This window comes from Nipponia nippon, unplaced genomic scaffold (assembly GCF_047370975.1).
Source record: "Nipponia nippon isolate SJK-2023a ecotype South Korea unplaced genomic scaffold, ASM4737097v1 scaffold_14, whole genome shotgun sequence".
Classification (NCBI taxonomy): Eukaryota; Metazoa; Chordata; class Aves; order Pelecaniformes; family Threskiornithidae; genus Nipponia; species Nipponia nippon.
Window position 1 is genome coordinate 1,477,456 of NW_028262330.1, and position 16,338 is coordinate 1,493,793.

General features: G+C 59.9%; 1 protein-coding gene across 1 annotated transcript; it reads left to right on the forward strand.

Annotated features, from left to right (window-relative positions):
- The first annotated feature begins 322 nt into the window (after window positions 1-322).
- Window positions 323-7,654, forward strand: FOXJ1 (forkhead box J1). The gene is made up of 3 exons (XM_087750838.1): window positions 323-459; window positions 1,507-2,074; window positions 4,935-7,654. The coding sequence occupies exons 2-3, from the start codon at window positions 1,550-1,552 to the stop codon at window positions 5,733-5,735; spliced, it is 1,326 nt and encodes a 441-aa protein (XP_087606964.1). The 5' UTR covers window positions 323-459; window positions 1,507-1,549; the 3' UTR covers window positions 5,736-7,654.
- The last annotated feature ends 8,684 nt before the right edge of the window (window positions 7,655-16,338 follow it).

A 16,338-nucleotide genomic window follows, 5' to 3' on the forward strand; every position in this document is an offset into this window, starting at 1 on the left:
GGGTCCCCACAGCACCCGGGGCACCACCTCCCCCGGGGGGGCACCGCGGCCTCCGCCGGCCCCGGCCCCAAATGGCCGAGCCCGGGCCGAAACCGGCCCGTACCCCCCGGCTCCCCATGGCAACGCGCGGACCAATGGCGGGGCCGGAAGCTGTTTACGGGGCGGAGCGTTGCCGTGGCAACGCGTGAAGCCTTGCCGAGCAGCTACTTAATGGCAGCCCCCGGGCGGCCGCAAATCACGGCGGGCGGCGGGCAGGGCCGGGCGGCGGGCGGCCTCCCCCGCGGGGCCGGCAGCGACCCCCGTCCCCGGGCAGCGGCTGCGGGGATTTTTGCCTTCCCCCCCCTCCCTTTTTTCCCCCCCTCCTGTTTTTTGGGGTTTTTTTTGGTTTTTTTTTGCTTTTTCCAGAAGCTTCTTGCTCTCTCGTGAACTTTGGGAGTCGGGGGACGTCGCCGGGACGGGGTAAGGGACGGCGGCGGTGGCGGGGGGCAGCGGGCGGCTGGCTGGGGCGGGCGGCGGGGCAGCAGGGCCGAGGGCTCAGCCGGGCTGCGCGGGCGAAGCCGGGGCGGTAGCGTTGCACGGGAGGGGGGGTATTGTTATTTTTAGTGTTATTTTTATTCTTATTTTTATTGTTATTTGTATTATTTTATTCCCCCTGCCCCCCCCCGACCACTGCAGCGAGCGTTTCTGGGATCTCCCTCACTGCGAGCACGGGAGTTTGCCAGGGCTGCGCGGTGGCGCTGGGGATCGGGCATCCGCACCGGCTCTCTTCGTCCTCAGCCTTATTTTGGGGGGGAAAACCCTGTTTTGTGGGAGCGGGGCAGGTGGTTCCATCCCCCCCCCCCCCCGACTGTTGAGCCCGGCATCATTCAAACGGCGGAGCCCCGGCCCGGCGCAGCCGCTGCGGGCGCCCGGTCCCGGCCCCGGGGGCTCCGCTCGCCCGACCGCCCCGGGGGCCCCGGTTTGCGGCCCCGCAGCCCCGGCCCCCGCCGGAGCCCGCGTCCTCGGCCGGCTCGGAGTGGGGGTGCGGGGGGCCCGCGCCCCGGCTGCTCTGGGGGGGCCGGGGTGAAGGGAGGAGCAGAAACAGGGTGGATCCGAGGGGAGCTGGTAGCGGGGGGGGAACTTTAAGATACTGGGTCGAGGTGTTGGATCCTGAGATTTTTGTCCCGCTAGCGGCGGGAGGGGAAACATCCTCGCTTTGGGGGATGGCAGGGCTGGATTTTGGTTGTTTGAAGGGTTTTTTTTTATTTCTTTCTTTGGCCGAAGGCTTGCTGGGCAGCACCGGCCCGTCGGGGCTTGGGTGACACTGGGGCACGGGGGTCTGAGGGCATTTCCCCGAGGTTCAGGGCTGCTGAAGCACCCCGGGGGAGGCGTTGAGGTTCTGGCGCGCAGCACCCCGGGGATGGGTCTCCCCAGCGGCACCCAGAGCACCCAGGCCCAGCCCTGCCTGGGTGCCGGAGAGCGGCCGCGCCTCGGGGAGCCTCAACCCTCTCCCTGTTGTTATTGCAGGATCTGCCCCGTCCCCTCCCTCCCCTTCACGTTCACCCCGTGAATGCAAGAGCTGCCGATGCGCCGAGGGATGGCTGAGGGGTGGCTGAGCTGGACGGGAAAGGACAGAGGGCAGGAGGGCAGCATGGGGGACTCGGACGACCTGGACGACAGCCTGACCAGCCTCATGTGGCTGCAGGACTTCTCAATCATCAATGCCAGCATGGGCAAGTCCTCCTGCTGCCCCAGTGGCCCGGACCCCCACGACTGTCACAGGATCCCCAGCTTTGCCGCCCCGTGCTCGCCCCTGGCCGCCGACCCGGCGTGCATGGGCATGCCCCACACGCCCTGCAAGCCCATCTCCTCCTCCACCTCGAGGACGGCGCACCACGCCGTGGCCACGCACCCCCAGCTCGCGGAGGACATTGACTACAAGACCAACCCGCACATCAAGCCGCCCTACTCCTACGCCACCCTCATCTGCATGGCGATGGAAGCCAGCAAGAAGCCCAAAATCACCCTCTCCGCCATCTACAAGTGGATTACCGACAACTTCTGCTACTTCCGACACGCCGATCCCACCTGGCAGGTAGGAGATTTGGAGACCTCTTGCCTTGTCCCCTCTCCCCGCGGGGCTGGGGAGGGCTTTCCGCAGCCTCTGCCGTGCAAGGCAAGGTCCCGCCGGGATGCTGGATCCCACTGGGAGGAGAGCGGCACCAGCAGCCGGTGGGGAAGGGCCGTAACGGGAAAGAGCTTGGGTGTGCAGAAATGCCACGGCTGCGAGGGTGGCGGAGGGAGGGAGCCATTACGGGGGAGAGCCCAGGGCCATTTTGGGAGCAGGGAGGTACCCGCTGGGCTGCTGGTCCCTGTGGCTCCTCTCGGCTCCAGGGCGAAGGCGTCTCTGTCCCTGGCTCCACCTTTCCGGAGCTCTTGTTGGGGTCCTGAGTCCCTGGGGGCTGAGCACATGTGAAATCACCAGGTCGAGTATCCCTGGGTGCTGAGGCCTGGGCGTAGCGGAGGGATGGAGAGCAGCCCCAGGGAGATGCCGCGTGTTGGACAAATCCCTGGTTGGGGAGGTTCAGAGCAGAAGCGCTGCCGCTTTCCGAGCAGGGCAGAGGGCAGGTCTGCCGTCCCCGCGGACGGGCCAAGGAGACTCCATCGCTGTGGCGAGCGGGCGAGGCCTCAGAGGGAAGCCCAAGAGAGGTCAGACAGGGCGGCTGTCCCCAGCTAGCACGAGCGTGCCCCTGGGGGGTAGGGGACAGCCCCCAGGCTCACCAGCTTTGGGGACAGCCTGAAGCACAGGGGCTTTTCCCAGTCACCTTGGCTCGCTGCCCTCCTCCGTCACGCGAGGGGACCTCCGGCACGTGAGGCTTTCTAGGATGTGGCAGGGCAGGAGGGACCTGGGTGGCTCGTCCCTCCGCTCGGGTTATTCCCAGCCCAAATTTGCAGCGTGCCGGCGATCCCGGCAGCGGTGCTCACCCAGGCGGGGCTGGGCAAAACCCCTGCAACCCCCTGCCCAGGCGCTGCCCGCCTTCTCCCCAGGCAGGTGGGTCTCCGGCGGCTCTGGAAGCCCATCGCGGGGAAGGGAACCCCCCAGTCCCTCTCTGGGTCCCCCTGGGTCCCCTGTGCCGGGGGACCGACAGCAGCGCTGCGGGAGGAGGAGCTGTGTGCCAGCGTGTTGACTTTCTCCTGCAAACTCACGGCTGGATAATCACCACGTTTTTAATTAAATGTGTTTATTAAAAAAAGAAAGAAGGTTTTCAATCCCTCTCCGCAGAGATGCAGGGGGTTCACGGGATTGCTGCAGGCAGGAATGATAAATATGTTAACCGGCCGGGTAATAACGGAGGGCAGCCCAGGCTGAATGAAGTTTGGGATGGGGAGGGGAGATGGGGAGCAGAGAATTCAGCCTGCAAGTCTCTGACCCTTGTAAAATGTCATTAAACTGTAAATTTGGAGTTACCACAGCCTGGATTGTTTGCAGGGGTATTTGTGTTCCTGCTGCTTCTGTCTTTCTTTCTGTCTTTTTTCTTTTGTCTTTCTGTCTTTTTTTGTCTTTCTTTTTTTTTCCCCCTTTCTTCTTTCTTTTTTTTTCCCCCTTTTTTCTTTCTTTTTTTTTTCCCCTTTCTTCTTTCTTTTTTTTTCCCCCTTTCTTCTTTCTTTTTTTTTCCCCCTTTCTTCTTTCTTTTTTTTTCCCCTTCCTTTCTTTTTTCTTCCTTTCTTTTCGAGGCTGCATTCTCATCCCCTATCCCGATTCCCGTACGTGAAGACAGCCTGGAAAGGTCATGCCACCCATACTCGGGGGGAGATGGATAGATTCCTGTGGGAGCTGAGTGCTTTGGAGAGGAGCCAACACACCCAAGGAGCTTCAGCCCAGAGGAGGGTTTTGTTGTGTGTGTGTGTGTGCGCGCATGTTTTTCAACAGCTCGAAGCATTCAAGCCTTGTTTTTCCTATTCGGCACTACGGATTATGGATGAATAAGCATAAAGATATCCAGGCAACATTACAAAAAAAAAAAACTCTACCATATCCAATCTCTTAATACAGCCTTGGCTTTGTGGAGTCCAACGCTGGGTTATTTACCCAATAACTGAGTTTCCTTTCTGATTATTCACATCACTCCAGGCACATTCGGGGTTTCAGAACAGCTCGACGGGAGCAGAAACTCCTCTTTTTCTTTTTTTTTTCCTTTTTTTTCCCCCCAGCTCATTTGAGCGGTGGCTGATGAAGATGCAGTGATTTCACACCGAGCTTCCCCAGGCCAGGAGGCTCCTCTGGGGACACGCAGGGCTGCGGTGGCACAGCCCACGTGTCTCTCCGGTTTTGCCTGCCTGGTTCGTGTCAGCCTGGCCGCGGCGAGGCATGGTGCCTATTTTTTGGCCAAATATTTTTCCCTCAACACTAGCAATAGGCGGAGATGGACTGGGGGATGCAAGGAGGGCCCGGATGATGCCGTCCCCCACGGTGCTGCCATGTGTTGCCACCTGTAATGAGGCCGTGGCCATATCGGTGTAAAGACCCTCCTCTTCCTCCTTAGCCACGAAGGACCCGACCTCCTCCAGCTCAGCTCCGTGCCTGGGGCAAGTCTGGCTGGTTTCTCCCAGTGCTCTGCATGATCCGAGGCCCCATGGCCCCAGTTTACAGCCAAGGAGAGGTGCCCAAAAGCTTCCTGTTGGTTGGCGAGTCCTAGCGTGACCCCCTTGGCTCCTGCCACCGCCGGCTGGGTTAGACAGGAGGCAAGAAAACTCCGCCGGTGACTCGGGGCAGGGGAGTTTCTGCTGGGCACGTAGCCCGGGATGTCTTGACATTGCCGTTTCTGCTTTCTCTTTCCCAAAGGTCCTTGCTGAAAATGTGCTTTTCCACCAGCCTCCCTACTCCTTCAGGTAGGTGCCGCAGCAGCAGACAAGCATTAAGCCTTGGTTTTTTTTTTTTCCTCTTTTGGGTCTAGAACTCCATCCGGCACAACCTCTCCTTGAACAAGTGCTTCGTCAAGGTGCCGAGGGAGAAGGGCGAGCCGGGGAAAGGCGGGTTTTGGAAGCTTGACCCCCAGTACGCCGACCGGCTCAAGAGCGGTGCCTTCAAAAAGCGGAGGATGCCCCCGGTGCAGATCCACCCGGCCTTCACCAAAAGAGCCCAGCAAGAAGCACGGTGCGTCGCCAGCCCGGATGCTTCGGCATGCACCTCCAATAACGTCCTCAACGTCAACACGGAGTCACAGCAGCTGCTGAAAGAGTTTGAAGAAGTCACCGGTGACCAGAACTGGAATCCAGCGGATGGCAAAGCAGGGCACAAGCGCAAGCAGCTCTTGCCCAAGCGACCGGCCAAGGTGTCTCGGCTTTCCAACTCTGCCTTGCTGACCCAGGAAGAGCAGACGGAGCTGGGATCGCTGAAAGGTGACTTTGACTGGGAAGCCATCTTCGACACCAACCTGAACGGAGACTTCTCCACTTTTGGGGATCTGGAGCTCACGCCTCCGATCAGCCCCATAACACGCGACCTGGACTTGACAGTACACGGGCACCACATCGACTGTCCCCAGGGGCAGGAGCAGGTCCTCACCGAATCCAACCAGAACAACCTGGACTTTGACGAAACCTTCATGGCCACTTCTTTCCTGCAGCATCCCTGGGATGAAGGGACGAACGATTACCTCTCCAACTCCGTCAACATGGAGCAGTTGTTTGAACTCAACGACGCCTCTTTGCCAGCGGACGTGAGCGACTGGAGCAGTCTGGCGTCCCTCTTATAAGAGGCCAGTCACCGTTCAAAGCCCACACAGACTTGAGTAGGATGCTCCCCCTGTGCTGCTGGGACTTACAAGGGACAAGATTTTCTAGAGACAGAGACATCCACAGTGACTCTCACCAGCTTCATCGTGAGATTATTCACAGAAACACCGGGGGGAGAAAAAACCACCACCACCACAGGAACTGCTTGATATATCTTTAAAGGACGCATCAGAAGTCTCTAGTCCATGAGTTTCCTCAAGAGAAGAAATACAACACTACTTATTTTTTTACTTTTAAAGGAAGAAATGTGAATTACCATATTTTTTTCCATGGAAATGGACACGGCATATGTTCCTTCAGGGCTAAAGGAGAGCACCTGCTAAATCCCATCCAAGACGTGAGATTCCTGGTGGCGTCGGACTCGATAGACTAAGTGCAATTTCCTCACCCCTTCGTCTCTCCGTTTCTCTCTCTCTTTCCTTTTTCTGCCTAGGGTAGTTGGTAGGTATAGCGTGGTAATTAGCTGGCAAGCAAATAGAGGTCCCTTCTGGATTCTCTGAGTTCAGCCTCCCTCCTGACTTGTGCCTAGGGAAGAAGAAAAGGTTTATAAATTCAGCAAGTCTGCCTCTTTAGATGTTTTTATATAATCTATTATATATTATATATTCAAAGAAGCCTATATTTTTAGCACTAGAATTTCTTAATAGTGGGGGGATAGGGGAAATGCAGTTTGGGAGTTGTTTTATATTTTCACTGTTTAAAGGCTTGTGTTCGTTGTTCTGTAACCCCGGACCATGCAAGGGAGGATTCCTGCAGCAGCAGCAACAGCTTTCATGAAGGATCCAGGCACTGGCCCCGGCAGGAGAGGAGCTGCGGGGACCGGGGCGCTCCCAGAACTGGCTTTCATATTTTTTTTGTACCCCAAATCCTTGCTGCGGTTGCCGAAGGGTCTAGACCACCATAAACCCTCTCTGTCTTTCACCAGCTGACGTAGCCCCTCTCCGTTTTTTTGGCCCGAGACTGTTGCTCTCCGCTTCTTTTGCTCATCCATCAGGCTCCGAGCAGCTGCCAGGGCAACGCAGGGCCCCGATTAAGGATGCGCTTTTGGGGGAGCCATAAGGAAAACACCCTGGCATGGCCATCGGCTGGCGGCGACGGGGTCACTCTGCATCCAGTGCTCCCAGGCGGGACCGAGGAGGACAGAAATCCCCGTTCAGGCCCCATCCAGGAGCTCAGGCCAAAGACTGTGCGTGCAACGGGCTCTGGGGACGGCAGCGGCGGTGGGGTCCCATCCAGCCGGGAGCAGCTCATCGGCCGGGAGAGCCGCCAGGACTGGCACAAACCGAAGCGTTGGCCCTTTGGCTCGCTGCGCAGCCAGAGCGTGGCAGGGCTCCGCAGAGCAGCTCAGAAACGTTTCGGGAGCGGAGCCAAACTCTGCTGAAACTTGACTTGAAGCTCTCGAGAACTGGATTCTTCGCCTCTCCTTCGCTGTAGGTTATTAGAGGTAGAGCAGCCGTTAGGTAGGAGTAAGTAGAGGCCGTATTTTTAGTGGCGTGTCTTAGACTTGCCGAAAAATGGAAGATTGTAAAGAGTTTCTTTTTTGGTTACAAAAGCACTTAGGACCTTTAATGTGAGCAATATAATTTAGCGAGAGTATAGTTGTAGCATAAGAATCAATAAACAAGCCTTAAAAAAATATATAAATTACCCTTGGAGTAATTCGCACCCAAATTTGGGGAGAGGGTTGGAGGCGTGGAGGTGGGAGCGCAAGTCCCGCATCCCCCAGTGGGGCAGGCTGAGAACCAACATCTTCAGCTCATGCCAGCAGCGGGGCCGGGGCCGCTGCTTTGCCCAGGTGCCAGCGCCTGAGGTCCCCGGGGATGCCACCGTGGCTGGGGACGGTGCCCCGGGGCCGGGGAGCGAGGGCCATGTCTCTGGGGGCTTCGGGGGTTGGTGTAGATGTTTGTGTCTGTATTGGCGATGCTTCTTTTTATTTGTGGTTTTTGTTATATTTTCCTGTTTTGGGGCCTCTATACTGATGCTGAAGAACTGCAGAGATTTGTGTGCAATGTAATGTTTTTCATGGAAAGTTATTTACAAATTAAAAAAAAAAAAAAGAAAGAAAAAAATGAAGAAGAAAAACCCCTTTTGCCTCCTTCTTTCCCTCCGGCCGGGCCCGGCCCTGTGTGACCCTCTGCCCTGGAGGCAGGGGACGTCTCACCAGTCCAGCCCAGCCCTGGCTGTACACCCAGCCCAGTACTTGGGTGCTGTCACCCGCCTCCGTGGCGGCACAGCAATTCCCCGTGGGGAAACTGAGGCACAAACCACCACCCGCATGGCAATGGTTACACACCGCCGGTGCGGCACAAGGGGGGCCGTGCCCGGTGTCCCGAGTCTTCCCAGCCTCTGGAGCACCCTTCCCTGCCCCTGCGGGGAGCTCCTGGGGGTGCCATGCTGTGGGTGCCTGGGACGATCCCTCTGCTTGGGCCGTGTCCCCACCCGGCCCTGTAGATGCCCTGAGAAGCACAAGTGGCTTGGGAGCCCTCCTGGGTACAGGGCGGCGAGAGGAGCTGCGCAGAAGCCGCAGGAGCAGCCGAGCCCTCGTGAGGCCAATTACGTCGAGGAGGAGTTGGGCTCTGCCAAGGCGAGGAAGAAAAGCAGCGAGCGCTCCGCGGCCAGCCCAGCGCGGGTCGGGGGCCGCGGGCTCGGGGAGCTCCGTGGGGAGGGCAGGCTGGCTCAGGGGCGCGGGGCGGGGTGCGAGGCTGGCCGGGGCCGGGCTGCGGGTCCCTCGCTGTGCCCATGGCTGTGGGGCAGCGTTGCCACTTGGGACGGTGGGAGAAGGGGGCTGGAAGGGGACCCTGGAAAAGGGTGGCCTGGCCCCCGCTCGGTGCCTGCCCAGCGCCCCGGTCACGTCTGAGCATCTCCAGGGACAGAGATCCCCCTCCGGACCCTGCCTGGGGCTGGTCCAGCTTGGTGCTTCAGATGGACCCGCTCCAGGATGTCCCATCCCTCTTGCACCAGGGCCGCAGCCCTTCCCATCCCCCCAGCACATGAGGAGCACCATCACCTCCCCGGTGATCCACTGGATCCCATCGGCACCAGGCACTGCAGCAGCCAGCCCCAGGGCTGCCCGTTTGCTCTGCAGTGCTCACAGCTGCTCCCAATCCGGCCAGTCTCAACCCAAAATAAGGGCTGGGCTCGCTGCAGGGGTTGGCCTCGGTGCGTTTGCCTTGTGCTGGGCAGGCAGGATGTGGCCCTTGGGATGAGGTAGGGTTATCCCTGTGGGGGACAGCTTTGATCAGGAATTTTGGAGGCAGATCTGGGCTCTCCTTTCAGCTTGGGGACATTGGGGACCATGGACCCCAAAAGGCAACAAGGGATTCCATGTCCTGGCTTCTCCTCCTCTCGGCTCCCTGCTGGCAGCACCGGGGGGGCTGCTCTCCGCTTCCCCCGGTAGCGGTGGCACTGGTAGGGCTGCGAAGAGCTGGCAGCCCCCTTGTCCCTCGGTCCGCTTATTTATTTTGTTCTGCCAGGCACAACCGTGTAGTTTCTGTTTTTAAACCCCCTGGAAAAGAGGAGCGCCCAGCACACCCACCCTGCCAGGGGCCTGAATAAACCAACCTTGCCAGGAAAAAAATATTCCAGCCTGCCGGAGCCAGTCGAGGGTTTTAAAGTGAGAAAGGGTGAATATAAAGGAGGCACCAGGCGAGGCCTGGAACAACCTCGTTTTGTTCAGCTTCTGAAAGCAACAAAACCAACTTGGACGTGAATTTTTTTTTTTTTTTTTCAATGAGATGGGTCGGGGGGGGGATATTTTTTAAGCAGCAGCCAGGAGGTGCGCGAGCAGGGGTGCTGTGGGGCGGGAGCATCGCTTCCCGCGGGCGCGGCGGCAGGACGCCATGCTGCTGCCCGCGCGAAGCCCGCGCACGCCTGGGGCGAAGCACGGTGCCAGCAGAGAGGTCGGGACCCGGCAGCGCTCGGCCTGCCCGGGCTTGCCGGTGGCAGCAGGGTTGCGGGCTGGGGCTGGGGCTGGTCCAGCCCTGCGGGCTGCCCCGGCTCGCCCGGAGCGGGGCGGTGATGGGTTGGGGACCCGGGGATGGCAGCGTCCCCCCTGCTCGGTGCGTGGGCAAAGCACGGGGCGGCGAAAGCCCAGAGCGCTGCAGCCCACAGCCGTCGGCGTTGCGGGACATCGCAGCACTGGCACCCACCAAAGCGGCTCCGGGAAGCGCCCAGCTCCAAAAACTCCCTGCGAACTCAGCCTTCGCAGCCACAGCCAGGCCCTTCCTTATTAACCGCATGGCAATTATGCCTTTATTATTTATTTCTGCTATTTCCCCAGCCGTCCCCTCATCCATCATCCCTCCCTGATGGGCAAACATTGACACCTCAAACCAATCTCCCGTTCACAGAGGGGGAAAAAAATATACACATAAGCCCTTCTTTTCTCTCCTTTTCTTGCCGAGTCTTTCTTTCCCCTCCATTGAGTGCGGGGCTGGCACGGAGCCATTCCGGCAACAGCCGGCTTTCACTTGCTAATCATCCTAAATATTGAAAATCAACGCCTAGAATAAACAGCTCAAAGACTGGGGCCATCTCTGCTCTGTTTGGAAATGCTAATCTCGCTGCCTTTTGTTTTCCTTGTGTGGATTTGGTGCTGTGCGTTTGGAGGAGGTCACAGCTCATGGGTTCTCCCTCCACCCCCAGATTTTTTTTTTTTTTTTTTTTTTTTAATTATTTCCCCCCCCTCCTCATGGTGAAAAATTCAGCCCATTTGAACATCCCAGGCTGGGACGGCCGGAGCGGTGGGGGGGAGAAGGGGGAGACAGGATGGAGGAGGGTAGGGAATGGACTCGCCTTGCATAGCAATGAATGAACCTCCAAAGTTTGGGAAAAAAAACAGGTTCCCAAACGTGCATCCAGGAGTTCACGTGGGTGGGAAATCTCATGGGATCGGCAGTTGGGCCGGGAGCTCCGGTCCCGCGTAGAGCTGGGGATGGGGACGGGACGGGGTTGGGACAGCCTGGCCCCCACCCTGCCATCAGGGGCAGAGCCTGGGGACAGCTCAGGGACTCCCTGCCCCTGCGACACTGATTTTTGGGCAAACCCCAGAGAGGCTGTGGTGGGCCCCAGGGCTGGACCCCGATGTCTTTGCCTGGAGGGGTCAGGCTGGACGTGAACGCCTTTCTGCAGGGTTGCAGGGCTCCGGGAAAGATGGCTCTGAAAAGAGAGGGGGCAAAGCCCCTTTTCTGCTTTTCCAGCTCCAACCTTGCACTGCTGGCAGAGCCCAGCAGGACCTGCGGCATTCGCGCAGCTTGGATGGCTTACAGCATCCCGATGGGGAAACTGAGGCAGGGCAAGGCGGTGGTGCGATGCGGACCCGAACCTGATGATCGGGGCAGCGCCTTTGGAGCATGCCTGCACCCTCCTGTTTTCGCCCGTGTTTTTTGGCCGCGCACAGCTGGTGCACGCTCTGGCAGTGGGGAGCCCACCCGGCAGAGCTCCCGGCCTCCCTCGGCGCCCCGGGACAGGTCAGCGGGCCGTTGCCAGCGGCCGTTCCCGGCGGCGTGGCCAGCACAATGCGCCGGCAGGCTGGGGCTTGCCTTGCGGCGGGGGGAGCGCCAGCAGCCTCGCCCGAGCCACAATGCAACAGCCCCTGCGTAAATGCCGTCACGAGGAGACGCTCGGCATGCTGCCCCTTCCTCCTCCTCCTCATCCCCCCGACACGTGCCCGGGTATGGGGCTGCGGCCCCGCGGGGCTCCTGCTCCCCCAGCCCAGCCCGTGCCACGGAGAGTGGTCCCCACGGACGGGGGGGGGACGCATCCAGCCCCCGCGGTGGAGGGGCTGAGCCACCGGAGCAGTGCCAGCATCCCCTCCTTCCTTGGGAAACCACGTCACGCCGAGGTTGAAACTTGGCCAGTTTGCAAACGAGCACCAGGGCCGCGGGGATTTCTTTACAAAGGCTGTTTTTCTCAGGTGATTTATTTCCAGGTTCGGAGCGTTAGGGCCATCCCACGCCCTGAGATTGGGGGTTTTTTCACTGCCATCAGGACGGTAAGAAACTCGCTTGAGAAATCCCAAGCAAACCCCCTCCTGTGGCATCTGACTCCAGAGGATGGGCCTTTAACTCCCCCCAAAAAAGGTGCAAGCAGGGCAGGCTGTGGGCTCTGCGCCCGGCGGGCCCGGTTCACCCATGGGTGCTGCTGCGGGCAGCAAAGGCAGCAGGAGGGCGAGCAGCTGCATTTGGGGAACAGCCCAATTCAGGGCAATGTGGGCACAACCCCCAGTATCTGGGAGTTAGGGATGGGGCGGCCGGGCTGGGCGGTGTGGGGACGTCGGGTGCGGATCCCCCGGGATGCTCCCATCCTGCGCGCAGGGGCCGCTGGGATGGCGGCCGGCGGGGGGGCTCAGGGCATTACGAGCGGCGGGTGTTGACCTAGAAATCGCAAAGAATTTGGCCTGGCATCACACAGGCGGGCAGCGTGCCAGCCTGGCAGCCAAGGGACGCGCGACTCTGCTCCGAAACGGCGCTCCTTTTCCCCGTGCCCAGCCGGGAGAGGCGACTGCCATCTGCCCTGCGGGCTCAGTGAGCGTTTTGGGCTCGCCGTGTCGAGGGGTGGGATGCCCATCGCTCCGAGCAGAGGCATTGCTGGCTGAATGTGAGCCGGGGATTTGTTTTTGCTCCTCTGGGAAGCATGTGCTCCCACCCGGCATGGGGACGGTGCCGATTCCCAGCCGGGGAATGGGGAGAGCAGACCTGTAGGTGCTGGGGGGAGTCATGCTCCATCCCAGCGGCTTTTGGTTATGAGACACATTAACAGGCAGGAATGTGCAAACATCCAAAGGTCGGAGCTGTGCAGTGGCAAGGCGGCTGCGGTGGCTCCAGCCGCCGGCAAAGGCAGGACCCCCCGCCCCGCTGCGGGCAGAGAGCGATGGCGGAGCAGGGTCCTCTCTGCAAGGGGCTCCTTGGACCGGCACCCCTCGTCGGACCCCGTGGCCTCGCCGGGAGGCTCCTCGCCAGCCCTGGGGTCACCGAGCACATTCCTGCCAGCGGGATGGGGCCAGCTGCAGCCCTGCACGGCCTCCCCATCCCCGTCACGTGGGGGGACGCGCGCCCGGCACCGACCCGCATGGCAAACACCCCCCTTCCTTTCCCAGCAACGCGGCGTAGAGAGAAAATGAACATCGTCCCCAGCCTGGCCCCCAGCTCACGAAAGACGGTGCCCTGTAGTTCCTCTGGCCCCGGCCCGAACGCTCCCGGTGCATGCGTACGCATCCCGCCCCATCCCAAACCCAGCTGGGAACCTCAGCTCCCAACCTAAGGCGAGAGGAGGGGCTCAGCTATGTGCTGGGTGGCACCGTGTTGGTCCCCGGTACGTGCCAGCTCCTCGGGGGCCCAAGGGGCTTGGCTGGAGGAGGGGGTCCCTGCCCTGTTCCCCCCACTCCGCTGGTGCGCTAAGCAAACAGTGGCGAGGGGAACCTCGTTAATCCTGGTCATTCATTTACAAAAAGCCATTTAGAGCTGGCTATGCAGGCAGTTACCAGAGCACAGGGGAGGTTTTCCCAGCAGGACCTTAATTCCCTCCACAAATAAAGTCAGAGGGAGGGAGAGCACAACTTGTGTCTGCGATGGATGGGGGCCTGGGGGGACTTTTGGGGGCAGCCTTCGAGGACGGATCCCCACGAACCCCGTCCTGCAAGGAGCGGAGGGCCCTCGAGGGATTCCCCGTTAGGCGATGGCTCAGGTGCTGTTTCAGTGCAATTCCTGCTGTGCCGCGTCTTTCCCTGGAGCAGCCAGGCTGGCGTGGTCCCTCCCAGCACCGCACGGGAAGGACTGGGAAGCTGCAGGAGCCCGAACGCCAACCCGTGTCCCACATGGGCCCGGTTTTCCGGGAGCACCGCGCATCCCTACGGCACATGGCAATGCCCTGGACCCAGGTCAGGATCAAAGCGAAGCTGGTGGGGCTTGGAGACGTTACCAGGGAGGCAAAGTCCTTTGGTGGATTTGGTTCCCGTCTCTTCCCTTCAAGTTCATGGGCACGGTGACGCATGCCTGGGTGCATCCCGTGCCCGTCTGTGCACGCTTGCTCCCTCTTCCAGGGGCTCTCCCCTTTTAACCCCACCTGGAAGGGGAAGTTGGGGACCTCTCAGCCAGCTCCGAGCTCCTGGTTTTTCTGGCTGAAGCTTAATCTGGCTAAAGATTAATCGCCTTTTCTATCCGGCTGACCTAAGGGGAGGCAGAATAGGCTGCGTCTGGGGAGGAGGCGAGGGCAGTGCCACCGGCGATGGCGTTCCCACGCGTTCCCGCAGCCCAGGGCACCGGCGGGTCACACCGTGGCCCTTCAGCCCATAATGAAAGTTTTGTAATTTTATGTTAATCCCGGCTGCTCCATACTCTGATCTCTCTCCTCTCCCACATCAAATGCAAAGCCCTTTCGGAGGCTCCTGCCTGTATTAATCTCGTTTTGCCCTCGCCGCCGCACGCTGCGTGCCTCGCAGGCGGCTCCCGCAGCTCGGGGAGCGCCGCTGCCCTGTCGCATCCCCGCCATCCCCTCCGTGCAGGAGCGGGATTAACCCCGCCGGTGGGAGGCAAGGGCAGACATAATTCATTTTTTGCAATAAAATTACTATTTTTTAAGGAGGAAGTGTTCCTGGGGTGAGCAGTGCCGAGCCACAATGCAGGGGACAGAAAGTCCCTACTTGGAGAGCTACTATTAATAGAATTTATCCAAATCTTGTCAAGATTACACCTTTTGTGCAATGACCTTCGCCACCATAAAGGCACCAATGGAAATGTGGATTTGGGGGATATCTGGGTCTTTCCAGTGACTCGGAGCCAAACCCTGAGCAGAAAAAGCAAAGCCCCTCTCTGCCTCAGTTTCCCAACCTGCAAATCAGGCCAATTCTCTTTTCTGCAGCGTTTTGGGCGACCAACGCCCTGAACACCTCGTCCTCGGAGAGAAGCGACTGTCACGTCCCTGCGAGCAGGAGCCGCTTCCTCATGCCTGCGGTGGCAAAAACTCCTGTTGCTGAACAACGGGGCTGTGACGTTGTTCGAACCCCGCGGCCGCCAACACCCCAAAGGTGTTGGGCTCTGAGCTCATCCCGTGTCTCGGGTTTCGGACGGCTGGATCCAGCTTTGCTTGGCAAATGCTGCAAAAGGGAGTCGTTAGCTCTCTCGTTAGCGCACCGAAGCCCTGCCTGAACACCGCACTGAGGATGCAATCTTTATTCAGCCGCGTTGGCTGCGTTTGCTGCCCTCTGCGCCCGTCCTGATAGCGAGCGCATCCACCTGGATGAAAATCCCTGCGCCGGGGGAGAAAAAGGGGCTTTTGCTCCCTGTTCCATCTCGTGGAGGGGGAAGCTAAGGGTGACTTGGCATTCCTCCGCGGCCACTGCTGAGTCACCACGTTTGCCTTTCATCCGCCGCGGCAGCTTCGGCGCGGAGAGCGATTCCTGCCCGGCCTGCGGGAACCCTGCAGCTGGCGGTTTGCAGGGCGGGAAGAGCGGCGCGGCCGCGGCGGGAAGGCGGCGGGACTGGGATTGTCTCAGAGCTGCCGTTGCAGCGGCTGCACCCGCCGCTGGACAAACAGCCAGCAATGAGCAGGGCAGGTACTTACAGCCTAGAGCTCCCGGGTGTGCTTTGCACGCTTTTGCACTGCATTTTAACACAAGGTCAAAATGCAGTGTTTCTACCCTTTCTTTTCCATTTTACCAGAAATAACCCCTGCTGCTTTGACTCTTTGCATTTCGCCAGCACGCCAGTTTTTTTCTGCTGCCTCCCCTTGGATGTGTCGTTGCACCTCACGTTTGCACAGACTCCGGCAGTTTTTACACGATTTATTGGCAGGTTGACTTTCTGTACATTTAGTCGCTCTTTCCCACTCCACCTGGCAGCCGGGATGTGGGCTGGGTGCCTCTGTCCCCGCTCCCACTCTTTGCTCCGAGGGCTCCGTCACCCCAGGAGGGGGGGAGGCAGCCTTCTCGCTGGCTTTTCAGGAGATGTGCAGGACTATTCAGGGGGAACACACAGTTGTGCCCCAGGCTCAGCAAGGGGAGATTTCCTTCTGGCTCTGGCTGCCCTTTGAATGAGGGAGTGTGTGATAGCAGAAAGAGCATGGATTGCTAGAAAAAAAGAGATCGCTTTGCTGTACAGGGGGAAAAAACAACTTCCCAATCACACCAGCCCCGTGGGGAAAAGCACAAGAGGCGCTGGGTGCTGACCCCAGACAGGGATCTTCTCTCTCACACCCACAGGACACGATCCCCTCTAGCAGGCGTCCCCGTAACGCACGGCCAGGCGTTCCCGGCCGCGCGATGTCACGCAGAGGAACCGCGGCGCCCTGGCCGCGCGTCGCCCCCGAGCCGGCCGCAGCTGTTTGCAGCGTGATAAGGTGGGCTGCGAAACGCACACAGGTTGTTGAACGAAAGAGGCGCGCTGGGCTGTTTCAGCTCCTTTGCAGAGCGCGGGGAGGTCTGACAAGGGGAAGATGGATGGGGACGCGCCGGTCCCTTGGCGCGGCGGGAGCCTTGCCTCCGAGCAGCGCGGGACGGCGGGAGGCTGGGGCTGTCTGTGCTGGTAAACCCAGCTCCCCGCTCCAGGCTGGACGCGGTTTGTGAGGGGG